The sequence below is a fragment of the Charadrius vociferus genome, unplaced genomic scaffold (assembly GCF_000708025.1).
Source record: "Charadrius vociferus isolate BGI_N301 unplaced genomic scaffold, ASM70802v2 scaffold436, whole genome shotgun sequence".
In the NCBI taxonomy this organism is placed as follows: Eukaryota; Metazoa; Chordata; class Aves; order Charadriiformes; family Charadriidae; genus Charadrius; species Charadrius vociferus.
In genome coordinates, this window is record NW_009649187.1 from 6,511,541 (window position 1) to 6,531,190 (window position 19,650).

Sequence of the window (19,650 nt, forward strand, 5' to 3'; positions counted from 1 at the left end):
AGGCTTTCACAGAAGACCTGTTATGGAGGAAGCATTGATATTTCAGCTGTTCTTGGATGAGTAGTAGTCCTGCCAGTTTTGGAGAAGTAGGTTGAGTTCCAGAGGGCCAAGAGGATTTGAGAAGATGGTGCTTCTTGTGCAGAAGGATAAATACAGAATAATCTGGAAAAATCAAGGTAGCAAGACTGTAGGGAATCATGAACTTATTATTATAGAACTGTGCTTATACAACAGTGAGAAGGTGATTTGTGTTAAATAGTGGACTTATGTTTTTACAGCTACTTCAAACTTGCCCACACAAGAAAGTTATGAGATATGTTTTACCTTATCTTTAGATACGTTACCTATCTAAACTGCCATAGTTATATTAGTATAATTTCCTTCTTGGTCTTCCTCTCCACGTTGGAGAGGGCCACGTAGCCATGAGAAGCTTTTGAGAATCTGAGATCCACCTCTCTCAATAAAATGTCCTTACATGTGCTAGAAAACCAGGGGAAGTCTTGGCAAGGAGGAGTTAGTTCCAAAAGAGGACATGCCACAGAGGAGACAACTGCAAAACCCACTGTATCTCTGCGGTTTGTCATTCTTCCAGAAAATGAATACCAAACTTGGACTTCTCTTGCTTTTGGTGCACTTGTCTGTGTTTCCTTTAAAATCACTTTATCTGGGAAAGCCTTGCCGTTAGAGGGAAACAACTCAAAAGCTTAAACTTTAAATTTTAGAGGGAAACAACTTAAAAGAGAGAAATCTAGTACGGGCTTTTGCTAGAGGTTTTAAACCCTATTGGTATGTGTCAGAGGTTGAATGCAGCAGTTTCTTTTGAGGTCTAAAGGGCTAAATAGGCGAGTGTCTTACGGGAGTTGTGAAGGGGCATCAACAACCTCTATACTCCTGACTAAGGAGCAGATTTCTCTGAAAGCTGGTAGATTTTCTGTTCCTGCCTCCAATACATCCTTTCCCTGTGTTTTCACTGGAGTAATATCTTTTCATTTAGTTTTGCTTCTTTTGCCAATGCTGCCTGAGAGTTAGAGCATGCTGTAGTATCTAACCTATTTCCATCCTCTCTTGCCTGATCATCTGCCTTCCATGCTAGGAGGATATAGGAGATTTGCCCCTAATTAACTGGGTGTAATTCTTGGCCAAATCCACTGTGTCCAGAATGTACTGTGGTACAAATCCACTCAAGAAAGGGCTCCCTCCTACCACTCAGCGACTCCTGTAAAAGATCCAGCATGTAGTGGTTATTTCCTTGCATTTGATGAGTGACTTGAGGATGAGGCAACACAAAACTGTCATGTGAAGTGAGTAATGGGCAATAACCGAAGGAAGGAAAAGAAAAAAAAAAAAAAAAAAAAAAAGAGCCTTTTTGTCAAGCCAATGGATTTTTATCAGCCTGTTCCTTGTTTTTATGCTGAAGGTGTCTTTGGAAATGCTGCTCAGCAGACTTGGCCAGAAGTGAGCTCATTTCTTAAGGTGACCTTCATGTTTCATGCTGCAGAACACCAGGAGTTAATCCCTCCAAAATCAGAATATAAATATAGGAAATGCCCCTTAGACTGAGCTGAGGAGCAGCACAGGGAAGGTTAAAAAAAAAAAAAATTAAAAATCCATGAATGAACAGCTTCAAATTGTCCAATTCCCTTCTTAGATTTAATAAGGTTTAAAACTTTTGCTGTAGCCTCTAACCCTAATTCATATGAAGGAGCAATAAGCTGAAAGCACTGAAAAGACCCCATAGGATTGTTCATAGCAATACAATAATGATCAACCCTCTGGAAAGCATCCTAGCCAATGGAGTGAAAATAACTTTGCCCAAGGTCACCTGATGGAAAACTCTCTGGAGGCAATGCCCGTAATGGCAAGATGCAGGGCTGAAAATCGGGAATGCACCCTGGAGGGGTGCCACCTGTGGGTTTTCCATGGGGCGATCTGAAGCTGCTTAATGTGAAGTTTTTTGGGTCCCATCTACCTGGGTTCAAATCTGAGGAGAGTTTGACCTCGGGAGGCTGCAAGCGGCTAACCGAGGAGGCAGCGGTGGGGGATAAAGTCCAGATTCCGTCCAACAAGTCTAATCTCTGGCAGGCGTGCGCGCACAAGCCCTTTCCTTTTCCAGTTGGGTTGCCGGAGGTTTTGCAGTAGGATCCAGCCCCAGCTCCCCGCCGCGGCTGTACCCGTTGTGCCGCGGGGAGCGAAGGACGAAGGAAAAAAAAAGGAGAAGCGCCCACCGGAGCACGGGGAGAGGGAGGGACAGCGGGGAGCGGGAGCGGGCTGCGCCCCACCCGCCTGCCCTTGCCTCCTCCTGTTTTTAAGGGTGCTAGAGAAATTCTGGGGCATGTTCTCTTCCCTTAATTCTCTCCCCCCTTCCCTTTCCGAAGAGAAGAATCAAGGAAAAAAGATGAGGAGAGGAAGGAGAAAGTGAAATTCTAGGATGCTGCTGGGAACTTCGATGCCTTCCCTTACATCCCTTTCCCTGCACAGAAATGGAAGAGGCATCCCGCTGCCTCCGGAGCGGCGCGGCTAGTGCCCTGCTCCTGGGGAAACCCCGCTGCAGAGCCCGGGGAGGAGGTAGCTGCTGAGTCCGGCAGCTGAACGAGAATGTGATGCTTGAAGAAGCTTCTGCCCACTTCGTCCAGGAAGGATGGAGATGCCCAAAGTACTCGGGCTCCTGGTAGAGCTCTCGACTCTGTTATCCTGTCTCAGATGCGTGGAGGTAAGCAATGGTTATTCTTCTCTCTGCTTGTAAGAAGTCACATAGATCTTTTAATATCCTCACTGTAAGTGGGTCTTGTTATTCCTTGACTATGTTTTCCAAAGCATCTAGGCAGCTGTGGTCTCTGGGAAGGGCTGGGGGCTTGGGGAGGGATTTATTTCGTTTTGCATATGAAATTCAGAAAAGGAAACAAAGCAGGAAAGCAGGATGCACAAGGGCTTGCAGATGCTTTGGCTCAGGTTTCCTACATTTCTCAAGCGCTGCAGAGACCCTGGCAGGAGAGATCCTTTGTTGCTGTTCTTTGCTGTTTGACTGATTAGCCCTATTGCTGTTGTGGACAGATGATTTATAGCCACATGGACCTGGAGCAGTGACTGCAGCACAAGCTGTTTGTGCTAAAATTTGGTGGTGGTGATGGTCAATGTTGGGGGATTTTGGAAGCTGCTATGGGAACTGGGAGCAACTAATCTTTCATTAGAAGGGAAGCACGTTACTTGGACTGCAGTTCTTTCATTTCGGGTCTGTCTCCAAGAAGAGCAGGTTCAGGCTTTCATATATAGCCTGTTCGTAGTCCAACCCATCCCTCTATTGCCTGCAGGCTTACATGTGTGTGCAGGTGCACACCAAAATCTAAGAGTCAGGGGAACTGGATTATGGCTCAGTCACCTGTTTGGTGCAGTCACAAAAGCGTAGCTTAGCTCACTTTCCTCTCTTTGCAAAGAGCTTTGAGATCCTCGGATAAATCCTTCAGCATTGTTGGTTCCCAGACCATTATGTAGGCTTGCAACAGCCTGATACATGCAGATAGATGGATTCTTGGCTGAAAAGCATTTTTCACTTAAATGCTGTTTTATCTCTCCATCCCCTTGTGCATACGTACCTGAAATCTGATTTGCTGATTCTGAACCGTGTCAGGAATCCACTTTCAATATGCAGTGTCACATTCTGACTTTTGGAGGGTGATGCTGGACCTTGGCCGCGGTTGTGAACACCTGCTGGACCATATTAAGTTTGATTTGAAATTTACTTTTGACATGAGTAGGTGTCATGCTTGTTGGGTATCTGTGGGAACTACCCCTGCTTATTCCAAGGGTGTGTTTGGTTTAATTCCAGATTTTCCTCTTCCCCATTTCCAGGGAGGGGTGAAGCTGAGAGAAGCAAAATTACTGCATTTTTAAGAAAAACAGAATCAATTCCAATAGCTAGTATTCTTTATGTGTACAGCTCTGCTCTGTGAATTAGAGCTCCTTGTTCTAGAAAATGTTCATATAGAAGTATTTAAAAATGAATTAAACTACAAGGAGCTAGCAGAAGCATGTGCAATTTCTTTTTTTCACTCTGGGTCTGTGAAAATCTTGCACCTGCCTGCACACCATGTAATGGTGTTGAAGTGGAGATCCCTATCTCTCGGCCAACAGTCAGGTTATAACCACCAAAAACACTGCTTACAAGAGGAAATGCAGTTTTGGGGCTGGACAGGATGCTGGGATTCTGAGGGCTTTGTTTCATATTTTTTGTTCTTAGCTATTTAACCCGATTTGGATATTAACACTATGTAGGCCATATCACTGTCTCATGTATGTGAAACAAAATCCTCAAAAAGTCTTGTTGGATTTTCTTCTTTAGGTGTTTCCTACTTTGTATACAGATGTTTATTACTATTTTAACAGGTATCCCTAGGGGCATCATCCCATCATGTAGATACAACTCTACTGCTGTGGCCATAGATGGCTTGCACTATACATGGAGAGAGAATAAGTGGTTATTTGTTATTTTTCTTACTGGTAACAATGATTTTCTTCTAGCTTTTCTTTCCATAGGCATCTCACTCAGGCTTCCAATTCTATTGGAAAAGAACAAGCAGAACCTTGTATGGTAGCGCTTTGATCAAGGGTAAATCTCTGCAGGCCTGTAATTATTAATTTTCTTGTTAGTGGGCAGAGCTATGATTGGATTTGGAGAGGAGCAATGGGGAGAGCGGGGAAGAGGCTGGTTACTAGGGTGTGTTTGCCTAAAGCAGCAAAAGGCCAAGCTGCTTTTAGGACATGCCCATGTTTATTTCATCGGATAATCATCTCTCTGCTTTTGCTCTGTTTCTCTTCCCAGGCTTTCCTGGGATCTCAGCCCAACCAAAACCATTTGCAGAGTGCAGGTAAGAACAAGAAGTTATTAATTCAGTCATCGGGCAGATTCTTTCCTGCAGTTATGATGTGAGACCATAGGTACGATGAACCACTGCTACCTGGCATTCTTCCTTTCTTTCCGTCACTTCTTCAATCTTTTCTCCTATGTGCCTCAATGTCTGTTTATCTCCTTCCCCAAAATGGCCAGACTGCTTTCATTTCTTTGTGTCTAATACTCTAGCAGTTCCCCACTCCTCCCACGTGTTCTTTTCCTTCCATCTCTTTCTCTGCCTCAGTCTTTTTTTGCACAGTCACCTTTCCTCTGCTCTGATAGCTACTGAATTCTCACATGCCCCTCGCCTCCGAAGGTCCCAGTTGATGCAAAGTGCACGGTGTATTTTCTGGACACTGACCTGTAACTGCTTCTCATTTTTGTACCTTGCAGTTAACCTTCAGCTGTCACTTACCCCCTCTGGGCTTGGCAGTGGCTAGAAGGCAAATGGCATGAGGCAATGTTTCCTTGTACCCTTGCTGTTTGTCCTACGTGCCTTTATGGCAGAAGGGTTTTCTGAAAGTGTTGGCTTCTTTTTTTTATTCAATGAATAGAGCTATGACAGTTATCCATTTCTGAGTCTGCTTTTCCAACGTCATGGACTCTACGAAGCCCACCTTTATACAGAGTCTGGTTCTGTTTTCCCTCTTTCTTATTTCAGGGTCATGAACAAAGAGTTTTCTTCTTTTGTTAAAGACCATATTAAATTAATTTTTGGGATCTCTTTGCATGACATATTTCACTTGGACATTGGCCTGGAACACTGGCACCTGCACTTCCCCCCAAAATAAGTTCCCTTCCCCTTGCTATGTTTTGGCCAAGTTCAGATAAGCCAGGTGATATGGTAATGTGTATAAGGAACACACATACAATGAAATACAATGTCATTTCCCACTTTCCTGCTTTATAGAATGAAATTATAGCTAATTATAAACTCTTCTCAGTCTCAATCAATTTAGACAAGCAATTAATCTTCTAAAGCGCCTAGGATCAAATTTAGAGAGTATCTTATTCAGGTGCCAAAGCAGGTGGGGAAAGAAGTGGAGGAGCGTGTGCCAGGCTCAAGTACTGCTCCAGAGTAAGTGAATATATCTATTGAAATAAACAGTAATGGGAACTAGTTCAAATTGTCCACATTTGGGCCCAGAGTTAATACATTTGCAAGGTCTGGACAGTTCATGACTTCAGATCAATTTGTGGTTTAGATAGTGCGTATTATAAACATTCTTTGAGCAGCTGCCTTGAAGAGTGATAGAATTAAAATCAAGCAAGTAGCAATCAAGACTGCAGACCAGGGATGTGTTTCAGGAGATCAGCTGCTGTCTCCCACACTGTCTGAGCCTTGGTGTGTGATGCCTTAAGTGATGCTAACAGCTCTGTTCCTGTGTCCAGTGTCCAGCATGTGCAGTGTCGGACCTCTTGGGTATTACAATGGCTCGCTGGCAGTCACTGAGGCTGGGGCAGCATGCCTCAACTGGGCAGAGTTCCCCGATTATGTTCAGCAGTACCCAGACCGTGGCTTGGGGGACCACAACCACTGCAGGAACCCAGACGGGGGAACTACACCCTGGTGCTTCTACCGGCTTGAGTCAGGGGCCATCGGCTGGGCTAACTGCGACTGTAACCAAGGTAAGGGCTACTGCGTGTCCCTGCCAGTGCCCGGGCTGCACTGTCTGGGGGGGTTCAGGCCAGAAACATGTGCTGCACAGACTTGCAGGCAGCAGGTGGGACACTCTGTGAAAGAAGCACAGTACAGTAACTGTCCTGAATTGTCGAAATAATTAGGACTAGAGGCTAGCCTGTGTGGGAGAAGAACGTCTGTATATAGTAGGGGGTGGATTTAAGCTGCTGTGGCCATAGTGCCTTGTATAGATGTTTTTATTCTCATACAAGGAGACTTCTTTTTTTTTTACTGTTAACTTATGCCACTTTGAAAACAGTTTAAGTTATGTGGAAAACAACCCACTCCTGCTCCTTAAGTGTCCATATCAGAGCTCTCCTCACGTAATTACAGCAGTTCAAATAGAACAAGGAAAAATCTTCTGTGGTTCAGTTTGTAAATCTTTGGTGGCAAGGTAGGTCATAGGCTTACTTTAAAATTCCTCACAGTGCCGACACAAGGACTGTGGCTTATTTTGAGGCATGCAAGAGAGCTGAGCTCTCTCAGTACCCTGACTCCAGTGCAGCACTCTTGAAAAGTGTTGTTTGTCCTCCTGTTTTCTGACCTTCTTCCCTTTTTCCTGCATTTTGCAAAGCAGGTGAAACATTAGTTTAATATATGAAATTGCAAAGTCTTTTCTCATGTCAGTGGAAGTGTTTTCAAAGATGCCTTCATTAAAGGCAAGGATACAACAAGTGTAGTTGTGCTGTGTGCCTGTGTTGAGGTACTACAGAGGTGTACCCTTCTCCCAGTACATAACTGAGCGCAGAGATGTGCTTTCTAAACAATGGTAGGTATTTGTAGTGCAGTGGGAATTGAAAGGGCATTTCCACTGGCACTTCCTTTTCGAGAAATTAAAGAGAATTCACCTGCTGCTACTGAACATCTAGTTGTAGCAACAGTGACTCTCATAGGTGAGGTGATTGATGGAAAATGAATCAGTGGAGTGTCATAGGAATTAGAGAGCCTGCCGTTTCCGTACACCTTTTCAAGGTGGCATGTAAAATTACCCCCATTTCACAAAAGGAAAATCCTGGAGCTGTGGCAGAACCTGTTTCTTGCTGGTATTACCGTGAGTTTGAAATGGACATAGCACCAGCCATCCTCCTGAGCAGCCGCTGCTGAAACTGGCAAGGTGCTACGTGCTGCACTCCTTCGTACAAGTCACTTCAGTGACAGCACCAGCAAAACAGGGATGGGAAAAGCCAAGTGCAGTTCATGTCCAAGACTTGTTGGTCTGAAACCTCCATCAGAAGATAGAGGCTTTTTTTTTTTCTTCTCTTTTGGAAGGTGCTGTGCGGTTGGCTGAAGATAGCAGTGTGGAGCTGTACTTCAGTGGACTCTGGGGCACCATCTGTGCTGACCACTGGACTGACTGGGATGCCAGTGTTGTCTGCAGGCAACTAGGTCTCAGGTGGGAACCTCAGTCTGGTTGTGAGACTTACATGCTTATGTGGCCTTGGAAAGAACAGCCTCTCTGTTTACAGTCCTTCTGGCATAGTGTGTTGGCTGCAGGAGAGGAGTCTGTATTGTGGGCTCATTTCCTTTCTTGCTCTTTTCTTTCCATTGCTATGCCAAACTCCAGCCAGCATTTGCAAGAACTTTTTAAAGCAGTAGTTTCTGCTTGGTTCTCCAGGCTGTGATGAGTGAGCTGTGAGATCATAGCCTCTTTTTAGTATTACCAGCTGGAGTTTGTGTAGTGATCTATTAGAAATTTGGAGAGTGTGAACCCTCTTTGGGATTCTGGGATTTGGATCTTCAAAATTCCAAATAGCAAGGAGGTAAGGCCCACAGAGAAGGAAGAAGGTGATTTGAATATTTGGATGTTTAAATCTGTTGATGGGTTTGTTCATCGCTCTCAAATGAGTGTGCCATTTCTGACCAGATCAACTCCTCTGCAGTTAGTAGGACGACAAAATAGGTTAGATGGTGGGAAGTGCTTTGCACTTGCTTGTGCTTTCTTATTAGACTGTAAATAGCCACCCCTTTATGCACTCCCTATCAACTGGACTCACTGGGATGTGAAATGCCACAACCAGGCTCGAGAGTCACAGGAACTGAGGGGAACTTGTAAATCAAGCAGTACTATGACATTTCATTGCTCTGTTGCTTTCTCTGTACCAGTGAGATCGGCACAGCTGGGAAGAAGAGTCATCCCGGACTGTGGCCTGTTCCCCTGCACCTGCAGTCAGCAAACTGTCATGGGGATGAGAAAGCCTTGCTGCAGTGTGGCTATCGGGAAGCTGTGTCAGGAGCTTGTAACCAGGGGAGTGCCACAGTAACCTGTGTCCCTCCAGAAGGTAAATCTCTAGGGGAGGTTCAGTCCCTGTTTCTTACATCAATGTTGCTGATACGATGTAAAAATCTAAGGTCAATCAATCATTGGAGCATGTTCTTCTTTCACCTGCTATACAGGTGGTTATTTTCCTTCCAGTGGAAAATTACCCATCCTTTCCCAATCCCAAATACTCAGAGTGGGCATACTTCTAACAGTCACTGAAAGATAGTGCTTATGACCACATCACCTTTTTATCAAACCAGGTTTTTGTCAGCAGAAAGCAAAGTCCTGGTCACTGTAGCAGCCAGTTAAAGAGCCAGCCCTGGACCAGTGGCACCCATACTGTGGGCTGCAATCACAGATGCTTCTCAGGGAGATTTAGAGGGGAGGATGTGGTAGGCTGGGACAAGAGCATCCCAAGACCTCCTCTGGCTGATGAATGGTTCTACACCCTGAAGTGCTAGATGTGCTTTCTCTCTGTCTTGTTCTGTTGTGAAAAAACTTTCTTGAAGCACAGGTGTAGGTGCTCCGCTGCGTTTAGTTGGGGGAAAGGAGAGCTTTGAAGGGCGAGTGGAGGTTTACCATGATGGCAAGTGGGGTACCATCTGCGATGACCAGTGGGACGACCGGGATGCTGAAGTAGTTTGTAGGCAGCTGGGACTCAGGTAATTTCCCCACTGTATGTCATGGAGTGGTAATAGAGGTAGGCAGAACAAAGAACATGAAAGCATGTCCTTTCACTGTAGTACCAGCCCTTTCTATGGGAAGCATACAAAAACACTGGGAAAGATAATTCTGGACTGATTACCCTATAAAGGGATTTTGTACTTAATTCCTGTCAGTTTTATGGGTTTATGCTGTAAAAAAAAAAAAAAAAAAAAAAAATGGGCATCCCTATCCAAGATCTGTTTGTGTTTATCCCTGTTCATTGTTTTTGCACACACGTCCTAATGCAAATTTTCTTGGCCTCAGTGATAACTTGTCATGGTGATTTTCATATGTGAACTGCAGTTGTTGACTTGGTTAAGTTTAAACACATCCAGTTTCACTGACTGCCTTTACCCTCTTCAGACAGGAAGGCAAGAGGGAGCGCCTAGTTCTCCTCTATGTCATTCAGCACTTAACATGGGAGCTGTTGTATACTGAGTATTCTTGAAATTCAAATCAGTACAGAATTGCTTAAAATAGACAATTTCATTTTGAGATCCCTCAAACTTTGGAGTTTGCCTGTTGCTGAGATTGAAACATTGTCCTCAGAACTCCCCAGGTGTCTGAACTGTTCAAGTTGTGGGCACATTTTTGTTACGCGTCGGAAGGTCTCGTTACAAAACTTTCCAATAAAGTATTTCGGTTAACAGTTGGTAACACCACTGTGTCAGAAATACAGATTATCTATGGGAGGACACTGGCCTAGCATAGGAGAGTCCCTGTGCAAGGCAGACTCTGAGCATACAAGACTGTGACCTTCCTTACTGTGAGCATATATGTCTGCACCATTTGCAGTGGGAACCCGAAAGCTTTGTCATGGGCTCACTATGGACAGGGATCTGGCCCAATCCTGCTGGATGAAGTGGAGTGCTCAGGCAATGAACTCTCACTTGACCAGTGCAAGAAGAGTGACTGGGGACAGCAGAACTGCGACCACATTGAAGATGCTGGTGTCTCCTGTGACCCTTTCACAGGTATAGATCTACAGCTCTGTGCCAGTCAGATGTGGTCTGTCTTACTCCCATATTACACAGCTTGCTCAGCAGACAGCCTATAGCTCCCCTGCTTCAAGATCCTACAGGGCTTCTACATATGGTTCTCACAAGGGCTGCCAGATGTGGAGGCAGAGAGCAAGCAGCAGGTGGGAACGGATCAGAGCTAGGCTTGGTGGTGTTCCCATTGCTTTCCACAGGTGGCGTGGAAAGGCTGAGGTGAATCCTCCCCTGACAGATGTTTGGGAGCAATGAATGTTTGGGTTTTGAGTACCCATGGATATATGTGTCTTTGGTTTCTTTCACTCGTGGGCTGTACAGAGACTCCAGCAGTGGGGCACAGGTTGTTTCTTTTCATCCCGCCTGAGTGCTGACCTTTCCTTTTCCCACCCCTTGCAGAGGGCACTGTCAGGCTGGCTGGTGGCTGCAGCCCCAGTGAAGGCAGGGTAGAAGTTTATTACAATGGAGACTGGGGCACAGTATGCGATGATGGCTGGACAGACCTTGGTGCTCAGGTGGTCTGCAGGCAGCTGGGCTTCAGGTAGGACTGAGAGTGTGTGTAGTGTCTGTGCTTCCTAATTTCAGGGATTAGATTCTATCCCCCTTCACTGAGATAGGCTAGACCTTATTTCCTTCAATGACGTCTTTGTTAGAAGGTTTATTACCATTATACAACTTTATTCAGGAAAGATTAATAAGTATCCACACACTTTCCCAGGAAAAAAGAATAATCTTTATTATCCCTTGCCTCAGCTTGTTTTGAAAGCAGGTAACAGGCTTGATACTACTGTCTTTATGAACCCCTCACCAAAGTCAGAAAGTTCAATACACCTTAAATTTCCAGGTGTATCAGCTCAGCACTGCCACCCCCTCTCCTCTGTCAGCTAAACTCATCACTTGCTTCAGGAGCTGAATGAAGACCATCAGGGCTTTTCTTTCAACCCATTGCTGAACTCCCTCAAAGTATGGTTTTGGGGAAGACTGAAAATCAGGATACTCTGGGGTTTTTGTGTGGGTTTTTGTTTTTTTTTTTTTAGTACGATTAGGGTATCCCTGTAAAATTTCAGCTTTATAGGCTGAAAAAAGACTAAAATAAATTATTCCCTTTGAGTCCAGCTGCATACTGTGTTTGTTGTGTCTTGTAGTGCCTAAAAGTTTGCAGCTTTCTGCATTTCAATTCCAGGTAGTTGCTTACTAGAAAAGGGAGCAGAATTGATTAAATGTTGGTATTTTTGATGCCTCCTCGGCTAGCCCCTTCCAAATTGATATACCTGGTGTCACGTCTGCAAAGCAGCCTCTGTGGTATAGCTGGCCCTCTGTGCCATTCGGACTGTGCCTTTGACCAGACACTAGAAAATGGACTGATGTCAGAGGGCCCCCCTGAAAACTGAAGCTTGGTGAGATGTGCATGCTGCTTGGCTGCCATCCTTTGTGTCACTGAGTGGTTTAGATCAGGAGGACACAGCTGAGGTCTGCAGGAGAGTTTCCTTTTGGGTCTGAGCTTAGGTCCTGAAATGAGTTTTAATGAATCTGATGTTATGTTATGTTTTGTTTCCTTCCTCTAGTGGTCCTGCTACCCTGGCCTCTGAAGGGGACTATGCTGCTGGTCAAGGCTTTATCTTACTGGATGATGTGGCTTGTGTGGGAACAGAGCTGTCCCTCCTGGACTGTCCCCACAGCAACTGGGGGCAGCATGATTGCTCACACGCTGAGGATGTGGGAGTCCGCTGCTCCCTTGAGAGCAACACAGTCATGGATGGCAGCCTGGGTAACTCACCTTGCCTCTTGCCCTGGACGGTGGGGAAGTGTCACCTGCTGGTCTGTTCCTTTGGAAGCTCTGGCAGATGTGGGAGTTTTCTCTGTGCTGCTTCAGTGGGGGGGCTGCTTTTTGAGGAGGACTCTTGGGAACGAGCCCTGGCTCTTTTGGGGCACAGCCAGAGAGCTGTGGCTCCACCAGACATATGGCCAGACCTGCAGAAAAACTGAAACTGGAGAGAATTGTGTTGGCAGTCTCTAAAACAAACCTGAGGGGCTGAGGAATGGTGGCTTCCTTAGTGTGCCCTTGCTCACTTACGAGATGCCGCAGCCCCATGTCTATGGGAACACAGGACCCTTTTAACTAGGGCCTATAGGAAACTGGTGTAGTTACATTAGTGTCACACCTTGCCAAGACAATAGGACTTAGATGTGAGGGGCTGTTACATGGAAATTGGCACTCTCTTGTATGGATGGCACACTTTTAATTAAAATTGTGAATGTACTAAAGTTAGCATAATTTCCTTTTTTATATGAGGCCTGATACTCTCCCCTTTTCCTGTTACAGGAGACTTTGCAATTTCTCAGCTATTTTTTATTGAAATAGACGGCATCCAACTTTTTTGTTTTTCCTGGATGTAGAAATCTTCTCTTGCCTAGAATAATATAATAGTTTTATAATTTAATGGATTTATTTCCAAGGCATGTTTAAGCTTGTCTTCTCTTGGCTCAGGAGTTAATAACTTTCCTTCTGTTCTTGTTCTCCTCTTTACTCAGCTTTCAAAATATGATCCACTAATTATTTCCAGTACGTATTAAATAAATCAAGATGTATGTAGTCTTCTGATTCAGCACAGAGGTGAAATGAGGGACATAGTCTTCATATAGGCTTTTTTCTTTTTTCTTTTTTTTTTTAAGCTTGCTGATGTCTGGGATTCGTCTTTTCCTATAGAACCCAAGTTCTGAGCACCTCACACTCTGGTGTTTTCGCTTGCAGCAACACATCTGTTTTCTGCTTCAGGGCCTCCTGTGCGGCTGGTGGATGGAGAAAGCACCAAGGAGGGACGGGTTGAGATATTCCTGAATGGGCAGTGGGGCAGCGTCTGTGATGATGGCTGGACAGACAGAGATGCTGCAGTAGTTTGTAGGCAACTGGGATTCAGGTAAGAGCTCTGGTACCTGCATCATATAGATAGAAGCAGCTTTCAAGGGGATCGCTTCTTTCTGGACCTGGGGGCTTAATTTATTAGTTTTGGCATACCTGCATATGCTTGAGGGAGTAGGGTCCTGTTCTCACATTGCCTTCAGCATGTACTACTGTCTGTGTGCAGAGTGACACATAAATATTATTTCTCTTAAAATGTGCTCGTGCATCAGTTTCACCTGTCTCCTGCTTATTGTAGGTTAGCCACCCTCTCTCTAATTGCAGTGGTACAGCAAAAGCCAGGGCAATGGCTTATTTTGGTGAAGGCCACGGACCCATCCATCTGGACAACATAGAATGCAGTGGCACAGAGCACACCCTGGGGCAGTGTGTCAGGCGTGACACCAGGATTCACAGCTGCTGGCACAGTGAGGATGCTGGTGTCATCTGTGACTATGTGGAAGAGAAGGTCCAAGACATCAGAACAGGTGATGTGCCCATTTCTTCTAAGCAGAAACCTGAGGCTCCCGTTATTGTATCTCTGCATGCTTTTATGCTTTCCCCCTGTAGTTCTTCTCTTCTTGGGCTGAAACTTCACCTACAAAATAAGCGTGTCCAGTCCTGCACCTCCTACTTTTTCCTTGTTTTCATTGTCTCTTCTTAGGAGCACAAGGTGCTCCAGAATGAGGAACTCCACCCATGTCAGGCCTTTGAGTCTGCAGAACTTCCCCACAGCCAAGTCACCATACCCTTCCTTAGAGCTGTACCCATGAGCAAACTTTGGGGTTTAGAGTACTGAGGATATAGCTGTAGAGGTCCCATTCCTGGCATAAGACTACAGATACTGGAGGTAAGCACCTCCACCAAAACTGAGGAAAACTATGGGGTCAAATCTTCTGTGAATTCCACATGCACAACACAATGCATCACCTACCATGAGGATTAATGCCCTCAGGGAAGGCGAATAGTATTTGGCTCTGTGACAGCAATTCTTGATACTTAAGCTGAAGGTATCTACGCAACTGCTCTAACTTTGCTGTGCAGGTCCAGAATCCGGTGTGTGTGGGATGCGCCTGCTTCATCGTCGCAAGAAAAGGATCATAGGTGGAAACAAGTCTCTCAGGTACTACCCTTATTTGCTGGGAAAGCCAGAAGTGGTTCCAGCTTTCCTGCAGGCTCTGGAAATAGCCTGGTTAATGCCAAATACATTCACACATTTTCACTGGTGATTTCTGAACTTGATTTGAACCAGTGGGCCCATCTAGGGGAGAATGCATGCCAGCTGCACCCAGATGAGGCAGAAGAGATGGGAAAAGAGAAAAACAGCTCTTGTGTGTGGGATGCCTATTATTTCTTTTTTCCTTTTCAGAGGTGGTTGGCCATGGCAGGCCTCACTGCGGTTGAAAGATTTTCGTCAAGGTACTCGTCTGCTGTGTGGAGCAACGCTGATCAGCAGCTGCTGGGTAGTGACTGCAGCCCACTGCTTCAAAAGGTGCGTTTGTGAGTGGGGAGCCCTGAGGGATACTCAAAGATGAGCAAGATAACCTCATACAAGGCTATCCTCCCAGTGGAACCACATGAGCAAAGTTTCTAAAACAAGACCTTCAGGTTATGATGTGTGTGATGTTGGAGCACTTATGGGGATGACTCAATATAGGTTTGCTTTATTCTTCACTGCTTACACCTGCCCTCTTAACTTTGAGGCTTTAAATGGAACAAGCATTTTGCCATGCTTCAGTACTTTAAGGAACTGTGAACACAAGGTCATGTGCTTTGCAACTGTTGCAGCCCTTTTCATAGAGGGGAAAAAAAAAAAAGTGTCTTGTGCATGAGACACCCATTCACCCCAATAGCTGGCATTATCACATCTGCTAAAGAGGTACCACAGTGCTGTAGCTGGCACTGTTTTATCAGTTGTGTTTATCATTTTGTGAGGATGTGGTTCAGTCTCACAGCAACTGAACCTTGGATGAGTCTGTTTCTCTCTTAGCAGGAGTATCGAAACCTTGAGTGTCTTTTTCTCCAGGTTTGGTGTTGATGTGCGGCGCTACCTGCTGCGGGTGGGCGATTACCACACAGGCGTGAAGGATGAGTTTGAGAGGGAGCTGCCTGTGGAACGGATCATCCTCCACAGGAACTACTGGGCTGGCAGCAACGATAATGACATTGCCCTGGTCCGGATGCGAGGCAGAGAGGGGCACTGTCTCTCTTTCAATCACCATGTTCTGCCTGTCTGTCTACCCGACAGGAAAGAGAAGTCTGACATCAACAGGCAAGCTTGCATCATCTCTGGCTGGGGAGACACAGGTGAGTGATGGGGTTTTGAGGAGCAAGAAAGGTGGAGGAGTCTGGCTTCCGGAGCGTACATGGGCCATTAATTTATGTCTGCACAACTCAAGGCCATGTTCTTACTGCTCCTATTGTCTGTGCCAGCACACGGCGTCAAGGAGCGGAGAGGTGAGATGATTTTTGTGCCATTGTGTTTTCTTCTGATTTTGAGGCTTCTTGAGCCTGCCCATGGTGGAAGTTTTGGTTGCCAGAGCATCCTTCTGAAGCTGTGGGAGAGAGCAATGCACCCATCTGGCCACAGTCCTCTTTCTTCCCCCTTCTACACATGTGTTTGCCCAGAGCAGACCCCTTAGGCAGCAGCCTGTGCAGAGCTGGTGTACAAAGCCTATGGGAGGGCTCTATGTTTCCATGACCTCCTGCCTTCTTCATGATACTGTAATAGCGAAGTGGGGGCTTAGAGGTGGAAGGAATGTCAGACTACCTTGCTTGATCTCCCTGGATATTGCTGCAGGGACCGCTGGGCTCTGAGGCTGGTTTCTGCACTAGGTTTGAGACAGCCTGTACCTGTCCTCTTGCTGCACGTTGCTGTGGAGCTTCCTAGATAAAAGGGAGCAGAGAATATTCTAGAAAGTATTAATTATTGAATACCTAACACTCTCAAGGCAATACTTTAAATGCTGGGCTTGCTGGAGTCCTGACATGCATGCATTAGCAAGGTCTAGAGGCAGCTTTGAACCCTAAACAAAGCCTTACAACCAGCTGTCCAGTCCTCCCCCATTTGGGGCTCAGAGATGTAATGCAGGGCTTGGGGCAAGAAGGCTTTTCGGGGCTGCTGTGACTGGAGCAAAGCCATATGTTCGGAAAGACTTGCTGCCAAAAGGCAAATAGCCCCAGGAAAGCTCTTGTCTGTTGATTTTGGACTTACCTATCCTTCCCAGCTGTTACCCCAAGTGTTTAACTGCAAATACACATTTGTCTTTGGAGTGAGCTGCACCAGGTGCATGTGTCACTTTGGGGAGTCTGGGGAGGATCAAGGAGCAACTTGGCTGTGTAATTCCCTTAAGCTGTACCGGGACTTGATGGCTAAAATCCCTCCCACGCACCAAACCCAGCTTTCCCAATGAGAGGTGGTTACCTGCTACCTTGCGAACTTACTGTAAACCTTGGGCACAGAAAGGTCATACTCTAAATTAGTACAGGAACCTTATGTTCTAAGCAAGTCTGGGTAATAAAGAGATTTGAGCAAACTGAGACAAATCTGGCCAAAGACGAAGTGAGCTCCCTTTGAATAATATTTGGATACCTCTGAAACATCTTCCGAAACTTCTCTGAGGACTGAGCACTTGACAAATATTGCTGCATTTATATTGTTGAGAAAACACTGTCCTTGTTTTACAGAGGAGGAAATGGAGGCTCAGAGAGGCGAAATAAATTGAACAAGGTTCAAGTAACTTGTTGGCAGAACCAGGAGTAAGACTCATCCTTTGATCTAACCTCTTTCCCCAACCTCTTCCCCATTTCTTTGATCTTACAGCTCTTTTTTGTGGTCTGGCTTGGCAGTCGTGTTTTCTGGTGGTTCAGAGATGCTGAGCTTGGCTTATTTCTGTGCTGCAATCTTGACATTAAATGTACAAACATCTGTTTTTTTTTGTGGAGCACCATTGCTCTAGGTTGCTGCTGTTGTCTGTAGGTGAATTGGTCTGGCTGGTCTGTTCTGTTCCAGGGAAGTCCTATTCGAGAACCCTGCTGCAGGGGGTGGTGCCTCTTCTCCCACGGGAAGACTGTGAGGTTCGTTATGGGCAGAAGTTCACTAACCGCATGATTTGTGCTGGGAATCTCTCTGAAGATAAACGGGTGGACAGCTGCCAAGGTGACAGTGGAGGGCCACTCATGTGTCAGAGGTCAAACGGACGCTGGATCATTTTGGGGATCACTTCCTGGGGTTACGGCTGTGGTCGGAAGGATTCCCCTGGTGTGTACACAAAGGTCAGCAAATACGTATCCTGGATCAAGAAGGTGACCAAGCTGAAATGAAAATGTCTGAGCTCTAGGAACTTCAATGTATGGTCCTTTTGCCCTGCAGCTGGAGAAGGCTGTGGCTTCTGGCCTATGACTGACTGACGGAGATTTATTTGTCATTGGACACTGGGAAAAGACTTTAACATAGAACTGAGAGAAAAAAAGTTAATGGCTGATTCTTTAAAGTCTTTGGTTTCACTTTAGTCCGTAATGTCTAAGCAGAGAAAGCAGGTGCACACTGGTAAGAATGACAAGTCTATGTTGCTCAGACTGTCTGAGTCCTGTAATGCAATCACACTTGTTCCTTCACCCTGGCACACAGAAATGGTAGAAGTGGAGAGATACTTGCCTCTGTAAATCTATTCCCGTTTTTGTATGTTTGCTTACTTGAAAAATGCTGCAAGGAGAGGTGAGATGCTTGGTAGATGGCACCAGGCTCTGGCACAGTGGAAATCTTCAGGTACTTTTTCATAACAGCTCTCTTCAATTCCAGGACTCGGAGGATTTAACCTGAGCTGAGGAACAGGCCAACAGTTGAGGTCTTTTTCCTTCCCTGTTTTTTCTTTAGGGGGAACCTTTTCTCTTCTGAATAGTAGGTCTGCTCCCATATCATCCCTTTAAAGTGTCTGTCCCTGCTAAGAGATGCTTGTTCCTCCTGCTGTAATCCTGTATCACACATTTCCAGCTTCCAGATGCGATGGTTTTATTGCTGCTTTCTCAATATAGTGGTTCTTCTGTGTGTGTTTGGTTTTTTTCTTTCTTAAAGCAGCATCTCCTTGAATCAGTTGTTGGTGTGAGAGTAAATCTCTATTTTTAAGAGGCAACAGCTTTCTTGCCCTTGTGATTACCATGAAGAACTTAAAAATGTGACCTCAAAAGGCTGAATAGACACATTCTTTTTCTTTAAATCCAAATGTAACGTTAATCTCAAACATGCAGGTGTTGAGTCATGATTTAACAGTACTTTGGGGACTCTCTCTTGGTACCTTATTCACCATAGTTATTAGCTGCCCTTTATTTGTGATGTTAGTCTTTTAATATCTCTGTGTTCACAGTTCTCTCCCATGAAACATGGAAATACTCCTGGGGTATAGATACACAACAAACACAGGGAGTAAGTCATTTTCTTGAGGTGTAAAACAGTAAGTGTGCTGCAAAGCAGCTTCCTGTTTTCCCGAAGCGCTTCCTATTCTTGCAGCCTCTGGGCTATCCTTCCTCTCTTCTCTTCTTTGCACTATTTTACTTTTCTTTCCTCTCAGTGGGAGTAAACTGGCTTAACTCGAGGGTATGCAAGCAGTGCCATCAAGCTGTAGTTCTCAGCCTGAACAGAAATAATGCTGAGGGAAAGCAGGGGTTATTGAATACTTCAATTTCTTCCTTCCCTCTCATCCAAACGAATGAACAGAGTATGCCTTTAGGCCTTAATCACTTTTGTAAGTTAATTTATTATCCTCGAGTAGGTAGAAAAATATAAAAATAGACATAAGGGCTAAGTGCATTAGCAGTTGTGCAGTGCACAGTGTCTTCTTGCTGCGTATAGACAAGCCAGAGAGAAGACAGGTCTGCTCAGGCGCAGTAAGCTTTGATATATAACCAAAGACCTGAACATGGAGCAATAATAGAGTGGGACACACAGAACTTGTGCCAGATGTGCATGTTTGGGGTTCGCTCATGCACTGTAGGGTAGGCAGTGACTGGGTCAGGCACTGCCTGCTGTCTGGAAGGTCTGCACTGAAGGCACTGTGGTGTTCAGTACCTAGGTATTACCAAGGCAAGAACAGAAGGCAGAGCACAGCCTGTGGATTAACAATGTCATATTACAGGACATGTGGTGACAGAGTCCTAGAAATTGCCTTGGATTCAATAAGCAGTGATTGCTTAAAGCTTTATTTGTCTTCTATAAAACAGCTTATAGAAGGT

The 19,650-nt window shown here is 45.3% G+C and overlaps 1 protein-coding gene across 1 annotated transcript; it reads left to right on the forward strand.

The window, feature by feature from the left end:
* The first annotated feature begins 2,638 nt into the window (after positions 1-2,638).
* LOC104289762 (neurotrypsin-like) lies at positions 2,639-17,977 on the forward strand. The gene is made up of 15 exons (XM_009888773.1): positions 2,639-2,710; positions 4,817-4,862; positions 6,278-6,514; positions 7,836-7,959; positions 8,670-8,845; positions 9,341-9,488; positions 10,327-10,505; positions 10,923-11,064; positions 12,089-12,291; positions 13,300-13,441; positions 13,708-13,910; positions 14,467-14,545; positions 14,792-14,914; positions 15,449-15,729; positions 17,435-17,977. Exons 1-15 carry the CDS (start codon positions 2,639-2,641, stop codon positions 17,743-17,745), a joined length of 2,466 nt encoding a protein of 821 aa, XP_009887075.1. The 3' UTR covers positions 17,746-17,977.
* The last annotated feature ends 1,673 nt before the right edge of the window (positions 17,978-19,650 follow it).

Bases quoted from the DNA above. Each gene is read 5' to 3' on its own strand.
- LOC104289762 (XM_009888773.1), top strand. From the start codon at position 2,639: ATGGAGATGCCCAAAGTACTCGGGCTCCTGGTAGAGCTCTCGACTCTG. The intron at 2,711-4,816 runs GTAAGCAATGGT...TTCTCTTCCCAG, and splicing joins CCTGTCTCAGATGCGTGGAG to GCTTTCCTGGGATCTCAGCC. The intron at 15,730-17,434 runs GTGAGTGATGGG...GTTCTGTTCCAG, and splicing joins CTCTGGCTGGGGAGACACAG to GGAAGTCCTATTCGAGAACC.